Source organism: Suricata suricatta, chromosome 8 (genome assembly GCF_006229205.1).
Source record: "Suricata suricatta isolate VVHF042 chromosome 8, meerkat_22Aug2017_6uvM2_HiC, whole genome shotgun sequence".
In the NCBI taxonomy this organism is placed as follows: domain Eukaryota; kingdom Metazoa; phylum Chordata; class Mammalia; order Carnivora; family Herpestidae; genus Suricata; species Suricata suricatta.
In genome coordinates, this window is record NC_043707.1 from 127,229,910 (window position 1) to 127,247,844 (window position 17,935).

Below are 17,935 nucleotides of genomic sequence, written 5' to 3' on the forward strand. Positions count from 1 at the left end.
GCAGGGGCGCGGTCCCGGGTGGAGGGCGGCGGAGCTCGGGGGGCGCGCGGCCTGACCTCGGCGTCGCCGCCGCCGCGCGGCCATGGAGAGCGGAGGGCGGCCTTCGCTGGGCCAGGTCATCCTCCTGGGCACCAGCTCTGTCGTCACCGCCATCCTGTACTCCGTGTACCGGCAGAAGGCCCAGGTCGCCCAAGAGCTCAAGGTCAGTGCTGGAGCCAGCCTGGCCTCAGCCGGGTCGCCCCTGCCCCGGGTACTGCTGGGCCGCTCCAGCGTCGGAACCTGTTCAAAGAGGAAACCGGCCCCGACAGGTGTCGCTCCGCCGGTCACTGGAGGAGTTAGGATCAGAATTCGGGTTTCGTAATAAACGTTTCACTTCCCCTTTTCTCCGAAGTCCCGCTCGTTGCCCAGAATCTCGACCTCGTGACTTGATTCGACAAGTAACTTACTGACCGTCGACTCTGCCCCGGGCCCTGGGGGTACCGCAGGATAGAAGGGACTAAGGCCCCTGCCCTCACGGAGATGGCATTCTGGTACAGGCAGACTTAGACAATAAGAGGTGCATCAGATGGTGTGACAGATGGGGAGAAAAATACTACAAAATAATGTGGGGAAGAGAGGAAATGCAATGCCGGAGAAAGGGAGGTTTGCTATTTTAAATAAGGTGACATTTAACAGAGCCCAGGAAGAGGTGAGGGGGACCGCGCAGGTGTCTAGGGGAGGAACAGTTCAGACGGTGGGAACAGCAAGCGCGGAAGTCCTCAGCTTTGCCCATTTATGTAACGACTCAGTTCCTTGCTTCTACAGACTTCCCTTTTTAATATTTTAGTTATTTTAAGAATAACTTTTCCTGGGCTGCCCTTTACAGCTTAGCACAATCTCATCTTGTTCTTTATTTTTTTTTGCCTTCACAATAATTTTTTTGAGGTAGAGAGCATGACAATTCCCTCCAGATTATAAAACAGGAAATTGAAAGTCAGAGGAAAAGGTCTTAGAGCTGGTCTGGTTGGGACTTAAAGTGAGATCTTTTGACAACAAGTGTAGGATTTTTTTTTTCTGATTGACCACATTGCTTTACGGTGAATGTCTGGCCCATGAGAGATGGATTTCCTTAGGTCGGAGACAGGGTGGTCTTGATCCTTTTTCTGTCTTTCCTTTTAGGTTCTAACTCTGTGCTTGACAAGTGGTAGATGTTGAGTAAATGTTTGTGGATTTCCTTTTGGCTGAAATGTCACAATATCACAGGGTGTAATTTGACGTTTATTTGAAGAAGGATTCCTAAACCTGACTTCGCTCAGCATCATATCGTTTTCAGCGAAATGCCTGCTACCGAGGGGCATTTTTGGAATCCCACAGTGCCTGGCACATGGATGCTCAGGAAATGGTCATCAGTTTTATTAATTTTGTCTTGTTTGTGGTGTAGCAGGTGGTCGGCCCCCATGCGCAGCAGGTTGGAAACTGAATGGGAGGGGAGCAGGGAGGTGACAGTTGCAGTCACCTGCTTGCCCACAGGTTGAACAGCGAACGGGAAAGCGGGAGAGTGGCGCTGAGACCCCGCCCTCAGGCCACTGCCACATGTTTGGCATGCGAGGTTCGGTGTCATCAAGAAGAGATTAAATTATGTTCAGTCCATGGTATGAAACCTGATAAGTCCCTCGGATATTTTCACCCAGAAAAGTTAAAATGCAAAGGAGAGTACATTTCCGGTGACTGGAGAGAGAATGTCTGCAGCCCCCCATCTCTCGACGGCAGGTGACCGGTTACGTGGGGCACCTTCTGGGGACGGAGCCTGGGAATTGAGTCTCCACAGTCTCCTTCCCGCCTGACTTCCTCATTCTCTCGACATGAGAAAAGCAAATAGTCGCTTCCTTGTTCGGCCTTTAGCTTTAGTAGACCGTGCAGTGTTCATCAGTCAGATTGATGTGTTGTGTGCATGTAGGGAGCGAAAAGAATCCACCTAGGGGAAGACTTGAAGAGCATTCTCTCAGAAGCTCCGGGAAAATGTGTGCCTTATGCTGTCATCGAAGGTATGTGTGTTTACTGTAACATTGAAAGCTCCCTCTTTTTAAAAGTTTGATAAAACCTTGGCTAATGTTAAGGGTTTTTTGTAGCCTTGGGGCAGTGGTCCAGAACTTGGGCTTCAGGGTCCGAAAGACTTGGGTCTTTCCCCTGTGATCTTGAGGCGATTACCCAGCCTTTCTGAACCTCCCCTTCCTCATCTGTAAAGGAATTCCTCCCTCACAGGGCTGTTGAAATGAGGGGTCCGTGTAAACCGCTTAGCAGAGCGCCCGCGAAACATCACTTGCCATGAAGATCATTTTCATCACTTTGATTAGTGAAGCTCAAACTAAAGACAGAATTTAAATCACCTCAAAAAGAGAGGGCAGAGTACGTCTTCAGAAGGACAATAATTTGTTTCCACTTAGGAGCTGTCCGATCCGTTAAAGAGACGCTTAACAGCCAGTTCGTGGAGAACTGCAAGGGGGTGATCCAGCGGCTGACCCTGCAGGAGCACAAGATGGTGTGGAATCGAACGACCCACCTGTGGTACGCATCCGCTCCGGCCCCCCGCACCTCGCGGCTGGTCGGCTCCGATGCCCCTGTCCCGCGTAGACCAGGGCCTTCACGCCCACAGCGTGCTTGCATGTGGGCCGAGGACCTCTCCCCGCACAGCCCCCGAGGCACCTGTTCAAATGCAGGTTCCTGGGTTGCCATTCCAGACCTCCTGACCCAGCATTTGCACAATGGGGAAGGGGGGGGATCTGCTGGCTTGCCCATTGAATTTTGAGAACCACCAGTTTATGGCATGAATTAACGAATTCAGCATTTATTACGATTTTGTGCCATTATGCAGACAACCCCTTTTCCAAATGATCCTAGGTTTTTTTGTTGTTGTTTTGTGTTGTATTTTTTTTTTTTGATACAGAGAGAGAAAGAGCACGAAAGGGGGAGGGGCAGAGAGAGAGGGAGACACAGAATCGGAAGCAGTCTCCAGGCTCTGAGCTCTCAGCACAGAGCCAGACGTGGGGTTTGAACCCACGGATGTGAGATCAGGACCTGAGATGAAATCAGAGGCTTAACCAACTGAGCCACTCAGGCGCCCCGGGGATCTGCCCTTCTAATGCAGTTGGAAGTGTGGCAGGCGGGGCTTTTAGCTACAGGCACAAAGTTGTGTGGTGCATCTCTAGACTTGCTTTACCTCGTGTAACCGAAACTTTATACCCAATGTACAGCAACTCCCATTTTCTCCTTGCCCAGCCCCTGGCAACCACCGTTCTGCTCTCTGTTTCTCTGAGTGTGACTGTTTTAGGTCCTCACATACGTGGAATCGTGCTGCATTTGTCTTTCTGCTGAGTGGGCTCGCTCGCTCGGCGTCATGTCTCCAGGCTCATCCCTGCTGTGGCCACAGAGGGCAGAATCTCCCTCTTTTTTTTATGCCGCTGCACGTGTGTCATGCTCTAAGCACTCATCTGCCAGTGGGCGCCCCGGCTGTTTCCCCACCGTGGTTCCTGTGAGGAATGTCGCAGTGAACACGGGCGTGTGGATGCCGCTTTGAGATCCTGATTTCAATTCTTTGGGATGTATACCCGAGACTCGGATTGCCGGATCATATGGTAGCTCTATTTTTTTTTTTTTATGTTTATTTTGTGAAAGAGAGAGATTGCACGCAGGTGGGGGGTTGGGGAGGCAGAGAAAGGGGGACAGGATCTGAAGTGGACTCTGAGCCGTCAGCACAGAGCCCGATGCAGGGCTCAAACTTGAACTGTGAGATTATGTCCTGAGTCGAAGTCAGGTGCTTAACTGCCTGAGCCACCCGGGCACCTTTGTGGTAGTTCTATTTTCAATTTTTTTTTAAAGAAGCTGGATGTTCTTGGGGTGCCTAGGTGGCTTAATCGGTTAAGTGTCCAACTTTGGCTCAGGTCGAGATGTCACAGTTGGTGGGTTCCAGCCCCACATCAGGCTCTGTGCCGAATGTTTGCTCAGAGCCTGGAGCCTGCTTTGGATTCTGTGTCTCCTTCTCTGTCTGCCCCTGTTCTGCTCATGCTCTATCTCACTCTTTCAAAAATAAATAAATGTAATAAAAAAAAATAAAAGAAATTAGATGTTTATTTGAATGTGGCAAAGAGAAATAAATGGTAGAGGTGACCTCTGACAGTGTTTAGTGCCCTCTGGACTTGCCCGAGAACCTAAAAAATTCAGCTTCCCTATCATGAGGCACTTGGAAAGTGGTGATTTATGTGTATTCTTCTAGTCATTTCAAACTTGATCCTGTCCTGGCATATAGGCCCCCTGTCTGCCTGGGCGTGGGGTGTTTGCTGGCCTTTATTTTCTCTGGGGCTCTCTTGCTGTTTTAGGAATGACTGTTCCAAGATCATCCACCAGAGGACCAACACAGTGCCCTTTGACCTGGTGCCCCACGAGGACAGTGTGGCTGTGGCCGTGCGCGTGCTGAAGCCCCTGGACGCCCAGGACCTGGGCCTGGAGACCGTGTACAAGAAGTTCCACCCCTCCGTCCAGTCCTTCACTGATGTCATCGGCCACTACATCAGTGGCGAGCGGCCCAAGGGCATCCAGGAGACGGAGGAGATGCTGAAGGTCGGGGCCACGCTCACAGGGGTCGGCGAGCTGGTCCTGGACAGCAGCTCCGTCCGCCTGCAGCCGCCCAAGCAGGGCATGCAGTACTATCTGAGCAGCCAGGACTTCGACAGCCTGCTGCAGAGGCAGGAGTCCAGCGTCCGGCTCTGGAAGGTGCTGACGCTGGTCTTCGGCTTCGCCACGTGTGCGGCCCTCTTCTTCCTGCTCCGGAAGCACTACCTGCAGCGGCAGGAGCGGCTGCGCCTCAGGCAGATGGAGAAGGAGTTCCAGGAGCACGAGGCGCAGCTGCTGAGCCGCGCCAAGCCCGAGGACAGGGAGGGGCTGAAGAACGCCTGCGTCGTGTGTCTGAGCAGCTTCAAGTCCTGCGTCTTCCTGGAGTGCGGCCACGTCTGCTCCTGCACTGAGTGCTACCGCGCCCTGCCGGAGCCCAAGCGGTGCCCCATCTGCAGACAGGAGATCGCCCGGGTGATTCCCTTGTTCTACAGCTAACAGCCCCACGCCCCACAGGTGGACGCGGGGACCCCCCTCCCCGCCCCCTCCTCACGCATCTTTGTCTGAGGCCTTTAGGAGAGTGTGCTGGGGGCAGCTGTCATCCCAGGCGCCCCTGAGGGAGGGCGCTGGGGGGCCCCTCCGGGTCTCACAGCTTCTGCACTGGGGTGCTGCCCCCCCCCCCCGGGGGGGCCCTTCCAGCAGGCCTGGGAGTCCCAGCCCCGCCCTGGCTGGGTGTGGTGACTGACAGGCCTCATCGCTCCAGGGCCCGAGCCAGTGAGCTCCAGCTCTTCTGTTCCGGTGTCTTCTGGTCCTTTCCTGGGAACTGCTGGTTCCCATGGACTTGAGCCTTGAGTGACTCAGCCAGCAGGGAGGTGAAAGTTGGGCTCTGGGTGTGGTGTGTGTCTGGAGGAGCTGCCTCTGAAGAGACTCCCAGGAGAAAGAGCCAGACTGCGCGTGTCACTCGTGTCCCTCTCCCTCACCGGCTGACCTCTTAAATGTGTGCACATGTGGCTCAGGTCAGAAGAGACTGAAGTCTGGCGTTTGCCTTCTACCTGAAAGATGCGGACTGGTCGGCAAGCCGAAGAGCGGTCACGTGAAGGGACAGTTGGGCTGTTCTGCGGTCCCCAGCGGTGAAGACGGCAGCTTGGCCGCGGCCCTTCTGGTGACCTGTAGGGAGGGCCATTGGAGCCCACCTCCGGCCCTGATGGGGACTTCCCGGGGCCAGCGGGTGCCGAGGGCTGGCTCCGGCTCTCCCTGCCTGAGCTCAGCTGGAAAGGAAGTAAAGAGGCCGCTGCCGCCATGCCCGGGCCTCCTGGCCGTCTCCAAGCAGCCAGGACAAGCAGTCAGCCAGCGCCCTGAGCACAGAGCCTTTTCGGGGCCCCGCCCCCTCCCATGGGGAAGTTCACGTCCTGTGGGTGTAAGCACATCACCCCTTCCGGGATTGCTGTTCACCCCCCACCTGCCAGACCACCTCCTCCGGGCAGTCACAGTTGGGTATTGCTTTTCCTCCCTTCCCAGGCTTTGAATATTCATCCCCATCCTCCTCTGTGGGGGGGCGGCGGGGGTGCTCTCAGGGGGCTGACTCAGTTCTACAGAGTGTCCAGTGTGGACAGCACAAATTAAACACGTTACGGCCAAGTGTTAGCCTGTTGCTTTGTCAGCGAAAGTTCGATGGTTAGGCTGAGGCTTGCCGGGATGGAATTGAATCCCACCACGGTGGAATGATCTAGAGACCTCCAGGCCTCTGAGTGTGCTTCTTCCCCTGCAGAGAGGTGGTTCGGGGCTCCCACTAGTGGTGGGCTGTTTGGGAGGCGGAGGCCTGGGGGAGGGCGTTCTGGAGGCCAGCCTGGAGGTGGTGCTGGCCTCACCGAAATAGCCGTCTTTGAAGAAGTCGTGACCAGAGGGGCAGGGAGACAGACAGTGGTGGGGGCTGGGGACCAGCTGGGAGGAAACTGACATTTATGTATTTAAAAAAATTTTTTTAACATTTATTCATTTTTGAGGGACAAAGAGAGACAGAGAACGAGCAGGGGAAGGGCAGAGGGAGAGGGAGACACGGAATCCGAAGCAGGCTCCAGGCTCTGAGCTGTCGGCACAGAGCCCAACATGGGGCTTGAACCCACAAACCGTGAGATCATGACCTGAGCCGAAGTCGGAAGCCCAACTGACTGAGCCCCCCAGGTGCCCCAGAAACGGACATTTGGAGTGTTGTACTCTGCGCCCTCTCAAGCTTCGGTTTCCAGGTAGTTAGTCCTGACCGAGCCACAGCGTCTCATGGCGAATCTGCGGCTCAGTCACGGAGCCGGCCCGAGAAGCGGGGGCACGGGGCTGGGGCTTGTAGCAGGTAGGTGCGGGCTCTACGCTCCAAGATGTTGGCGAAGCGCCCCCCGCCCCGGCTCACTGGCGGTGGGGCTGGCTCGGATCCTCCATGTGCGCAGGAATATCCACCAGGCGGCACTCCCGTGTTAGTGGGGGGCCAGCTGTGCAGGGCGGCGGGCGTGAGAACACACGGGAGTCCTGTCCGGTGAGGTGGGAAGACTGGGTGTCCATGGAGCTGCCCTGGGGGTCGGGCGGGGCGAGGGGGGTGACCCATCACCCTGAGGACACCTGCGCCTCTTGTCCTGTCCATCAGCCCTTTGTCTGAGGTTCAGGTTTTGGCAGAGGGTGAATGCGGCGCCTGGGGTGGGTGTGGGCGAGCGTCTCCGGAGTCAGCCCTCCGCACAGATGCCGTGAGCAAACCAGACTGAGGGACTGAAGAGGGAAGGCGGCCTGCTCCGCCCCGCCCCCTCTCACATCTGGGCAGATCACCTCTGCCCCAAGTGCCTTCCCGAGCGGAGCCAGGGCAGACCAGAGCAGCACCCTGGCCCTCCGCTGGGAAGTGACAGCTGGTTGGGAGCACGGGCACATGTATCCTCAGGTTCTGGATTTGAGGTCCCTGCAAGCTGCTAGCCCAGCTGAGGCCGAGACGGTCGCAGAGTCGCTCGCCTGTGGCCGGTCCCACCTTCCACCCCGGGAGCCTCCTCTCCAGGCGGGAAGAACGGGACCTACGCCAGACGGGGGGCCCAGGCTGCGAGCAGGGCCTGACGGGGAGGGGAGGACACAGGAGTTCGTTCTGGACTGACCCTGGGGCAGTTGTGAGTTGTCAGTTCTTTGCTAATTCAACTCTTACACTCACCCCTTCAATCCTAGGCAGGCAGCTTTCAGAGCAGTCCTCTTGGACAGTCACTCCTGGCTTCCAGTATCTTTGAGGCACTTCATCTGCATTAATGCGCTTGGTCTTCAAAGTGGATTTTGTTATCCTCACTTCACAAATGAGAAAAGTGAGGCTCCGCAGGGTGACGTTTTTGCTTACAGCCACACATCTTCAGGACCCGGCCAGTGTTAGCCTCCTCATAGGCGTTGTTTCTAAGACTTCGGGCAGGCAAGCAGGGGAGACCATATGAAGGCTGCCCAGGTCTGACTGTAATGCCTACACCTTTTGTCTTTTATCACCTTGAGCCTGAGAGGCTAAGAAGGGAAGTTGTCCAAATGACAACCGAGTATTCCGGACACAGCGTTTTGCGAGTCAGCACCTTAGCAGTCACGAGTCACACCGTGGCTTTCATACCACAGGGGAAGGCTTTCGGGTTCCCTAGCTTATCTTGATGAAACAGGAGCTGGAAGGCATGTCTTCAGAATCCTTATTCATTCAGAATTATGATAGGATATTCTGGAAGCAACAATATGAGGAACAACTAAACAACTAAAAACATGCAGAAAAATTAAGAGGCAAACGACAGCACAACAAATGTGGCCAGTCTGACAGCCTTTATCACTCTGGTCTCAGGCCACAAAAATCCCAATTGAGTGATTTTCTGATGCTGATCCCACAGGGCCTCTGGGATACTCAGACGAAGGGTTTGATATCACCGATGAGCATTTGTTCATCTAACAAACATTTGCTAAATGTGTACCCTGTACCTGGAGATGCAAAAATGAATAAAGCAGGCTCTATCCTCCAAGGGCTCAGAGCTGTAATAAACCCCAACTGTCTGAAAGGCAGTAAACCCCATTGGACAGGGGTGGGGACTCAGCAGTTGGGAATACGCGCCGTTCACACGGCAGCGTAGCTGGGATGGGCCTTTGAAGTTGGCCTAGTTCCAGCAGATTCCCTGACCATTCAAAGTAAACCAACCAAGGGCAGTACCATTGCTGAAGCAGAGGAGATGTACCCCACAGAGCTCAGAAGGCCCTACTTGAAACACCAAGTTGATAGTGTCTCTTCTCTGCTTAGAGCCCTTCCCCAGGCTCCCTGTCATCTCCGGGCCCAAGCCCCGACTCTTCCATGACGTCTGCAGGCCCCTGTGGCCCAGCCCCTGGCCACCTCTCCGAGCCTCTGCAGGCCTGTCTCTCACGCCTGTGGCTCTGGCCGCACGGGCACGGAGGCTCCTGAAATGTGCCGCGCTGAGTCTTGTCTCTGGAACCCCGGCTCTTCCTTCACCTTGCTACCATCTACTCACCCTACTCAGGCAGCTTTAGGTGCTGTCTCCTCCCTCCCTGGATGCCAAGGCAGAGTTGGGGCCCCCTCCCCTGAGATTGCCTGATACCGTCCTCTCACTCCTGCCCTTAACCGAATTGCCCATGTCTTGGGCAGGATCTGTATCTTATTCCTCGTCAGGCACAATGTTTTGGTTGTCACTGTGCACTAATTAGAGCTAACGTGAGGCTTGCTCCTTGCTAGGTACTCACCAAATGCTGCACGTGACCGATGCCATTTAACCCGCATCGCGCGTTACGTGTTTGTATTATTCTTCCGCTAAAGAAAAGGAAAGCAAGACCCAGAGAGGTCAGGGACCTTGCCAAGCTCACAAGAGACACAAGATTTAAGCCCAGGCATTCTGACTCCAAGCCCAAGAGTTTAAGCAATGACTGTACGTGGCGTGGGTGAGTTGACTAGTGAGTGAGATCGATGTGGGGTACACAGTCCTGGGAGGCTGCCTGGGGGCGGTGTTGCTTATTGGACCAGAGATGTGGGCCATGACTTGGCCGTGAGGCGTGAGGGAAGAGCCTCTCTTAGGCCCTCAAGCCAACATGGGTAAATTGTGTAAGAGATACATCACATCCCACGAGCTGACCAGAACCTTGAGGATTCCACACAGGAAAGTTGGGGCAATGTCACTGTGGTGGGAAATAGTCTGGACTGGCGACATGGAGGCTGGCCTGCGTTCAGGTCCCGGCTGTGTTGCTGTGTCATCTCAATGGGGTCATTTAACCTCTCTGGGCCTCAGCTCTGTCTAGAAAAGGAGCACGTCCAATTAGAAGCCTTCCAGGTCTCCATCCGGCTCTGACAATTGGCGCCTCTAAGAAACGGGAATGGATGAGGGAGTGAGGAGGGCAGTTTGAGGCCCTCTTCCGGGCTGCTAGTCTGACAGATGAGATGTGGGCCCTCTGCAGGCCGGCCACCCACAAACAACCTCAGGACCATGTTCCCACGAAGCTGGGGAGATCAGCACATTTTCTCTCTAATTAGATAGTGGTAACTTATCAATTTTGTATGAGAGAAGTTTCCATGTATGATGTCCTCAATTGCTCCCTGGAGTGCTCATTAGTCACTTCCCCTGCAGCTGCCTTATTGTTTTCCAGATGCCAGCCGAGGGACCTGGCATTTCCTTTCCCCAAGAGCAGGGCACAGGAGGCTGAGCTAGTGACACAGGCTTTGGGCAGAGGGGCTCACTGGACCTGGGGGAGGGTCCACCTGGTGAAGCCCGAGGCCTTCATCCCTTGCCCTTTATCCTCTGTTCCTTCTGGAGCTATTGCCTCCCATTACGTTCCTCAAATTCACATCCCTCCAGGATTGGGCCGTCACTCTGGAGAGCCACAGGTGAACTCAGCAAGCATTTAGTAGGCACCTAGTGTGCCAGGCACCTTGTATCGGTGAACCTGAATATTCTCTAGGCTGGGGGGAGGGAGTGACAAATGAGGTCATATTAATCTTAATGTCCAAATTGCCACAGTTGCAGGCCTCCAGTACCCTCCTTTTTTCTAGTATTTAAGGTGCTTTATAGCGGGGAGCTTCATACATGCTTGCAGTAGGTTGGTCGGTAGTCTATTTCTTCCTACCTTTCCTGCCCCAGGACTCTGCCGGCCGTCCCTCCTAGTGCTGCAGTTTCCGTCATGACCTCCAGGTGGCGCTGTGCCCCCATGGTTGAGGCTGGCTGGAGGACTGGTGGAAACCAAGGCCCGGTTTCCAAAGGTCAATTTTCTCTTCCGTTTCGGGTGGGGAACGGGCCTCAGAGGCCTGGCGCCCAGTCAGAGGAGGATCCTGGGCTGCCGATCCAAGGTCCAGCAGGCCACAGCCTAGAAAGGGAAGAATCGGGGATTTTCTCACCTTCCTTTCTCTGCCTGAACTCACCAAGAAGCTGGGCGCAGATGTGAAAGTTTTGAGAAGCCTGGAAAATTCTGGAGGAGGGGGGTACAAAATCCTGCATTTCTCCCCCGATAATTTTCCAGGCATTCACATCTTTAAATACAGTAACCATGGCTTCTTTCAACAAAAATGAGATATGCATAATGCATCACATGCTCTTAAAATACCCAGATGACTTCATACTGGTAAAGGATGCTGAAAAAAATCGTGTGGCATAGATTCTCCCCTCCACCGGAAGCCTTTTTTCAGTGGAGAAATCCTGCTTCTCTCAGCCTCACCTGCTCTGCCTCCTCTTGTCTTGTCTGTCCTGTCTTTGCCTTTTGCCCCCTCATCCACGTGCCCAGCTCCTCTGTCCCCTTCTCTGCTGCCTCTTGTATGAGACACAGCTGTCATCAGCTGCACTCGGCAGTCCTGCCGCTTGTCTGCCCCACTTGCCTCTTGCTTTCCAGTGTGTGTTGGGGTGTCTTCCTCCTCCAGGCGTCCTTTAGACTCTCTGCCTCTGAGGGTCTGTTTCCCTGTCCATATTTCTCTCCTGTACCTGGCACCTGCTGTCACAGACAGGGTTTCCTTCTTCCCCAGGGTCTGGCAGGGCAGGAGCGGGGGGGGGCCCCTGTGACCGTGCGGTCGTTGCCCCTCAGTTCCACCCTCCCTATTACACAGGAAGTTCCTCTCCTTGGAAGAAAGGGCCCTTCTGGCCACCTCTGGCCGGCTTTGGGGTAGCAAGACTCACTGCATGGAGCTGTCCCCAGCTCTTATCTTAGTGACCCAACAGCACCTCGTCCGATCTGCACAATCTCCCTTTGAGGCCGATCTGGTTACCCTCATTTTATAACTGAGAGGAATTGTGGCTCAGAGAGGGAAATCAGTGCCTCAGCATCACTGAAGAAGGGCTGTAGCTGGGAGTGACCTCGGGCCTCCTGGTTTAGCCTCTTTCGCTTGCTCTTCACCAGGTCCAGAAGACAGATCTCTGTGCTGGGAGACCTGGGGTCCTGGTCATGGCTCTGTCTCCAGCCAGGCAGCTCACCTTTCTTGTCCGGGGCTGACTTTTCCCTTCCGTGTGGTGGAAAGTGTCTCTCTTCTACCCTGCCAACGGTAAACGACATCGCATCCATGGGGTAGGAAAGTGCTTGAATAGCAGCCCATGGAGGCAGAAGTGTCCAGAGCCATGCACAGCCTCTCAGCGGGCTCAGAAGTCAATGGCCATTTTCCTTTGCTCAGGCTTGAGCCGCCACAGGTCTGCATGTACACACGACCCTGGGAGTCAGGGGTGAGGGCCCAGAGGTGTTCTATTGTCACACAAGACTGGTGGGGAATGTCCTTTATAGGACCAGTCCTTCGTTCTTCATTCAAGGGGACGTAAGGGTGCAGAGATCCCCTGGAAATTGGGTCCACAACTCTCTGCTTCTGGAAAAGAGAACCTGTCTTTTATCAGATTTCCAAGGAGTCCTCAGCCTGCAAGAGGGTTAGACTCTTTAATCTACACCCCCTCCACATCTGTGGGTAGTAGCCTGAGGTGCAGAGACCAGAAGAGTCTCTTGATTCCTAGGTGTCCTCAGGGAGGCAGTGTTGCCCAACAGTTGGGAGCTCTCCCTTGCATCAGACCTGCGGCCTCTCCTGGGCTCTGCAGCTTTGGGCTTGCTGCTCAACTTTTCTGGCCTCAGGCCCTTACAGATGGTATAAGATAGATGACAGTCCCTCCCCACCATAATCACGAGCCAGCGAGCGAGCCAGCGAGCGAAGAGACGTTTACAGCCATTGGCATGATTCCAGGGCAGGGTAAGCTCTTAGTAGTGATCGGGTAGTAGGAGTTTGGGATCGGAAGGTGGCGGTGACCCTTTCAGAACTTGCTGGGGTCAGCTCCTTCTTCGTCCCCTTTAGCTCATCTCAGCACTCCGGTGGGGTCAGGGGCTCTTTGGTCAGCAGACCCTGGGCTTCTTGGGAGCTCTCTTGGGAGAAGCCCAGTGGGTGGGTCAAGTATGCAGGCTTCAGAGCCAGAGCGCAGTTCCCAGCCTCCCCCATTTGTCCACAGATCTAAGGTTGAACCTGCCCTCATCTGCTCCCAGGGTCGTGTGTACAGGCAAGAGCACTGTGGCACCAGCCTGTTTGCTGCCCTCTTCTCCTTTCCCAGCTGGAGAGGGGCTGTTGTTTTCCAGACACAGCGCCCCAGGGCCCCCACCTCCTCCTCCTGGGCTGGGGATTATAGGCAGAGCCTGGTCTCTCAGAGTTCAAGACCCATCCCCTCAACCCCCACGTGAGGCTGTGGAGTGATGAGGGCGGGGGAGAGCACAGTCAGGACACCCGTCATCCCTCTCATGTTTGGTGACATCTGTCTCCTAAACTCCTCCCAGCTGTCCTCACTGTTCCTGAAGGGCCTGTGGGACTCTTCCTTTGTGGGTTGTTGATACAATAAAAATGACATAGATTGCCCTCTGATCCTTTTTATTTATTTTATCTTAAAGAAACGCAGCAGACTTCCTTGTTGAGAAAACCCTTTTATTTTCTGACCAGTTGTGCTCGGTGCCGCTCCCCTCCCCCTACAGTTCTGGGTGTGCCAGGCGCTGCAGCTGGGAGAGCCCGAGTCCTGGTTCCAGCAGGCGCCCGCTGGGCCCCAGTTTCCCCATCCGCATGGGAGGAGTTGGACCAGATGAACTCTAGGGATGGCTTTACATTGAGCTCTGTGGGGGGGGGGGGGCGCACAAAGTTTGGGTCTCCATTACCTATTTCTTTTATTTTTTTATTTTTGTTTTTGAGAGACAGAGAGAGACAGCACGAGCGGGGGAGGATCAGAGAGAGAGGGAGACACAATCTGAAGCAGGCTCTAGGCTCTGAGCTGTCAGCACAGAGGATGACGCGGGGCTCAAACCCACGAACCACAAGATCATGACCTGAGCCGAAGCCGGACGCTTAACTGACTGAGCCACCCAGGTGCCCCGGTTACCTATTTCTTGTAAGATGTTTTGTTTTTGTTTTTTAAAGAAAGTGTCTTGGTGATTAAACAAGTTAAGAAAAGGTGCTAAGAGTCTTTGAGTTGCACCCGGGGAAGGAAGGTGCTGACACAAAAGTCCTCGACACACATTTGCTGACCCAGTGGAAGATGAATGAATCCTTATCCCTTGTCTTATTGTTCTTTGATTCTAGGCCTACACCATCTCCTCCCAGTTCACATGCTTCTCTCTGTCTCACTGCGTGTGTCCGTGCCTTTGGGCATGAAGTGGGGAGGAGGGGGCAGAGGCCCTGCCTGTCAAGGCCAGTTGGGGAATTGGGCACACTCAGGTTCTGGTGGATGAGTTGATGAGTTGAGGGGGGCGGGGGTGACATGGTCCACATCCAGCCTTGGCTCAGAGTGGTGGTCCCTTGCTGGGAGGCCACTTAGCCTCTCTGGAGGTGACCAGCTGGCCACTGGCATAGCACAGCATCCAGGCCTTCCCTGCTGCCCGAAGGCTAGGGTTGGAGCCAGCCCTGGCAAGGCTATGGGGCCCAGGGGGCCTGAGCTGTGGGCAGAGGCAAGGTACCTGCGGCTGGGGTATCCAACAGCCCCATTCTTTAAGTTTTGTCATCGCTTTCTGATGTGGCTGCTTGTGCCTCAGTTTCCCCATCTGGGTAGAAAAGAAGGGAAGGGAACCAATGTGTGCCAAGCATCTATTTTGTGCTAGGTACTGCTGGGGGTGACTTTTTTCTCTATCCCACTCACACTGGGGTAGAGCTCCAAGCTCAGCAGGGACTTGTGAAGACCTCTTACTTTAACCCTAGAATGTCTGGGCCAAGGGGGCCATGGGGATGGTCCAGTCCTGTGCTCCTCAGCTCTACAGAGGCTTAGGGTCCAGTGAAGGAGCTTTCAGATGAAGTTTGAAGGGGAAGTCCCCCCACCTTCGCCTCAAGCAGGTTTTCTCTACTTTAGATTTGGGAGAAAAAGTGTGACTTTCTTCAAGTTTCCCATTTTGTGATGTGGGGTCAGAGTTCTAGAGGAGAGAGTCAGCTTATTCAAGGCCACAAAAGTCAACAGCTAAGACTGATAACTACATTTATCCCAGACTTACTGCAGATGAGGCATATGACACACGTATGATTTCCTTCCTAGAACCAGCCTGACCAAATAGAATTTTTATCATTCCCATTTGACAGATGAGGAAACTGAGGCACGATGAGGTGAAATAATCAAGGAGCTAGGAACCGCCAGGGCAGGGATTTGAACATGGCGGCCCCTTCGCCCTGGACTACTGCACTAGAATGTGGATTGCTAGTCTTCCTTGCTGGGTAGCAGGGCCGGCTGCTTCCACTGTCTTACTTGGTCCATTCCTCCATCCGGACCTGGCAGACTCAACACAGCCCTGGCTGGGCCTCTGACTCAGAGCCGGAGCCTCGGCTTTGGAGAAGGCAGGAACGGAACCCCTGGACAGGTCTGTATCCAGGTCTACTGCTCCGGCATAAAGAGATGCCCCACTGAAGCCTGGACAAAAGAGAGGATCGAGTGTGGACTTTGTAAGGGAGACAGTTGGGAAGGGGTCGAGGTGGAGGAATGTCCATGCAGTGTGGACTTGGAGATGCGAGTCAACCTTCCGGTCCCTTAGCTGTGAAACGGGCCTGACTGTCCCAGTCCTGCAGCTTTTAAAGGCTAAGGGGAGGCTCTCAGGGAGTAAGTCATGAAAATGCTTTTATAGCTGTCAAGTGCCTGGTGCCTGGGGTGTGTGTGGGGGTGGGGGGAGTGTGTAGTTCAGGAAGGGGGTGGGTACTGAGTTGGGAAGGTGCAATGCTGCCACCTTTAACCTTATTTGGAACAAGGCAGGGAAAACATAAAACCAGATGGGGTGTCAAAGCCGGCTTATCTTCTTACTCTCACTTGCTGTGTGTGCAGGGATCTGTCAGCCCTCCCTGGGCTGTTCCGCTTACCTCTGATTAGGGAGGACGGTGCCAGGTGCTCTGTGTGTCAATTGCTTCGGAGCTCAGCAGCAAGGAAGGAACCAGGGAGTGTGAGGAGCACAGGGTAGCACGCTGCTGGCAAGGTGAAGTACCCCCTAGCAGGACCTGGAACCACAGCTGGGAAGAACGGCTTCCGCCGGCTCCATCACTAGCCTGCGACCTTGGCAAGTCACTTACCCTCTTTCTGGGAACCTCAGTTAGACAGGGATGCCGCAGCTCTTCTTTCTACCTCAGAAGGTATTTATTTTGAGAAGCAAGGTCAGTAATGGATGTGAAATGCTTTGGGGGAAAAATTGAAGTCAGGATACAAACGGTAAGCTCTCCTTGCTGTCACCTGATCGCCCTGCTTGTTATGCTTTTGTTTTCTCTTCCAGCATTTGGCCTGGTGCTAACCTCAAAGCGGACACTGTGCAAAGCCTTCATGAATGGAGCCTGTGGATTGTGGAGGGAAGCAAAGGGAAGCTGCAGACCAAGCTGACCAGCTGTGGGGTTTGGGACAAGCCCCTGAGCCTGGCTCTCAGGGCTTCAGTTCCCCCGCTCTGTAAATGAGGGGGTTGAACTAGATCATCCCTAAGAATCCTCCCAGCTCTGACAGCTCTGAAGTGAAAATGAATGAAATCCTAGCGTTCTTTCTCACTCAGGAAGCACTAGGAGCCTGATTTCATTTTGTCTTCCTGATAGTCCTTGGGGCACACAGGCAGGTGGCCAGCCGCATGCCCCATTTTACAGCCTGAGATGATGGAAGTTCAGAGAGGGGAGGCGGCTTGTCCAGAGTCACACAGCTATGGCAAATGACGGGATTGGGATTCAAACCCAGGCCTGAATCCCATTCCACACCATTCGATTTGCCCGGCTGTCTCTGTCTCCCATCTCTCAGCCCCCCTCCTCCCCTCTCTGCCAGGTGCCTGGCCTCTGGGGACCTTGTGCACAGTTGGAGGAGGGGGCTGGGCTAGCTCTCCTCAGGTAGTCTTTCTACCACATGCTGTGTTGCTAAAAACACACACCCCTCTCCCTCCAACCTGTCTCCCACCCGGAACTCTAGAATTAAGGGGAGCGTGCACCTGAGGGTGCTCTTTCACTAAGGGTGGGGCCAGGGGCAGGTGACCACGCTGAGACCGTTGAAGCCTCACGGCAGGGGTGGGGGAAGAACCGAGATGCATTGGCTAGTCCTGCCTTCAGCAGGTTGCCTGACCTTGAGATGGCTGCCCCTCCAGGGTCAGGCTGGCCCTGCGGAGTGAGGGCGGTCTCCAGAGGGAGAGCAGGTGCTGTTGGCTCTGGGCGAAGATAACGAGACCTCCTCACGCACCTTGCCCCCTCGGAGTTACCATCTGCTTGGCAGCTGCGTCTCCCAGGCCTCGGGTGCTGCCCCGGTCTCCCTCCCGAGACCCGGAGCCCGCTGCCAGGCTCAGAAGCCAGTCTCTCCCCAGAGGCTCAAGGCTGTTGCTGACAGGGAGGTCCCCCCTCCCCTCCTCACCCCAGGGCCGAGGGCTGCAGGCCCTGGGCGTCCCCGGAGAGCGCCAAGAGCCGGGCATCCCGGGCGAGCCCGGCATAATGAGGCGCTCCACTCTCCTCCGGGAGGCGGGGCCGCCCCCTCCCTTCCCCCCTCCGTCTCCACCCCGAGGCCCCGCGGGAGCCCGAGCCCTGAGCCGAGGCCGTGGAGCAGGGCCTTCCAGGACGATCGCAGTGGGGGGAGGGAGGGTGTGAGGCCCAAAGCGCCGCGCCCAGAGCCTGTCAAGTGGGGCGCAAGCCTGATGGGGGGAGGGAGCTCCCTGGTTTGAGGCCGGCGGCGAGGGGGCGGCGTCCTCGGGTCGCACTCGCGCCCGGCAACCTTTCGCCCCAGCGTCCGGCCTCCGGGGAGACAGGCGTCCATCAGTTCTTCCCGGCGTGAGGTCCCCGGTCCGCTCCCCCTCCCGTCCCCGGAACCCCCGCCCCACTCCCCGCGGGAGCCCGAGCGGGCGGCGGGTCCGGCGCGCACCGGCCCGGGGCCGGGTAAACACCCTGCGGGAGGGGCGTGGGGGGGAAGGAGGC

General features: G+C 55.4%; 1 protein-coding gene across 2 annotated transcripts; it reads left to right on the forward strand.

Annotated features, from left to right (window-relative positions):
* The first annotated feature begins 6 nt into the window (after positions 1 to 6).
* MUL1 (mitochondrial E3 ubiquitin protein ligase 1) lies at positions 7 to 6,223 on the forward strand. 2 transcript variants are annotated; one of them, XM_029948261.1, is made up of 5 exons: positions 7 to 202; positions 1,937 to 2,024; positions 2,424 to 2,544; positions 4,353 to 4,814; positions 4,875 to 6,223. In XM_029948261.1, the coding sequence occupies exons 1-5, from the start codon at positions 83 to 85 to the stop codon at positions 5,080 to 5,082; spliced, it is 999 nt and encodes a 332-aa protein (XP_029804121.1). In that variant the 5' UTR covers positions 7 to 82; the 3' UTR covers positions 5,083 to 6,223. The 2 variants fall into 2 exon arrangements, with proteins under 2 accessions (XP_029804121.1, XP_029804120.1); XM_029948260.1 differs by having other exon boundaries at positions 4,353 to 6,223.
* The last annotated feature ends 11,712 nt before the right edge of the window (positions 6,224 to 17,935 follow it).

Coding starts and splice junctions, on each gene's coding strand:
- MUL1 (XM_029948260.1), top strand. CDS start 83: ATGGAGAGCGGAGGGCGGCCTTCGCTGGGCCAGGTCATCCTCCTGGGC. Junction 203..1,936: donor AGGTCGCCCAAGAGCTCAAG/GTCAGTGCTGGA, acceptor GTGTGCATGTAG/GGAGCGAAAAGAATCCACCT. Junction 2,545..4,352: donor AATCGAACGACCCACCTGTG/GTACGCATCCGC, acceptor TTGCTGTTTTAG/GAATGACTGTTCCAAGATCA.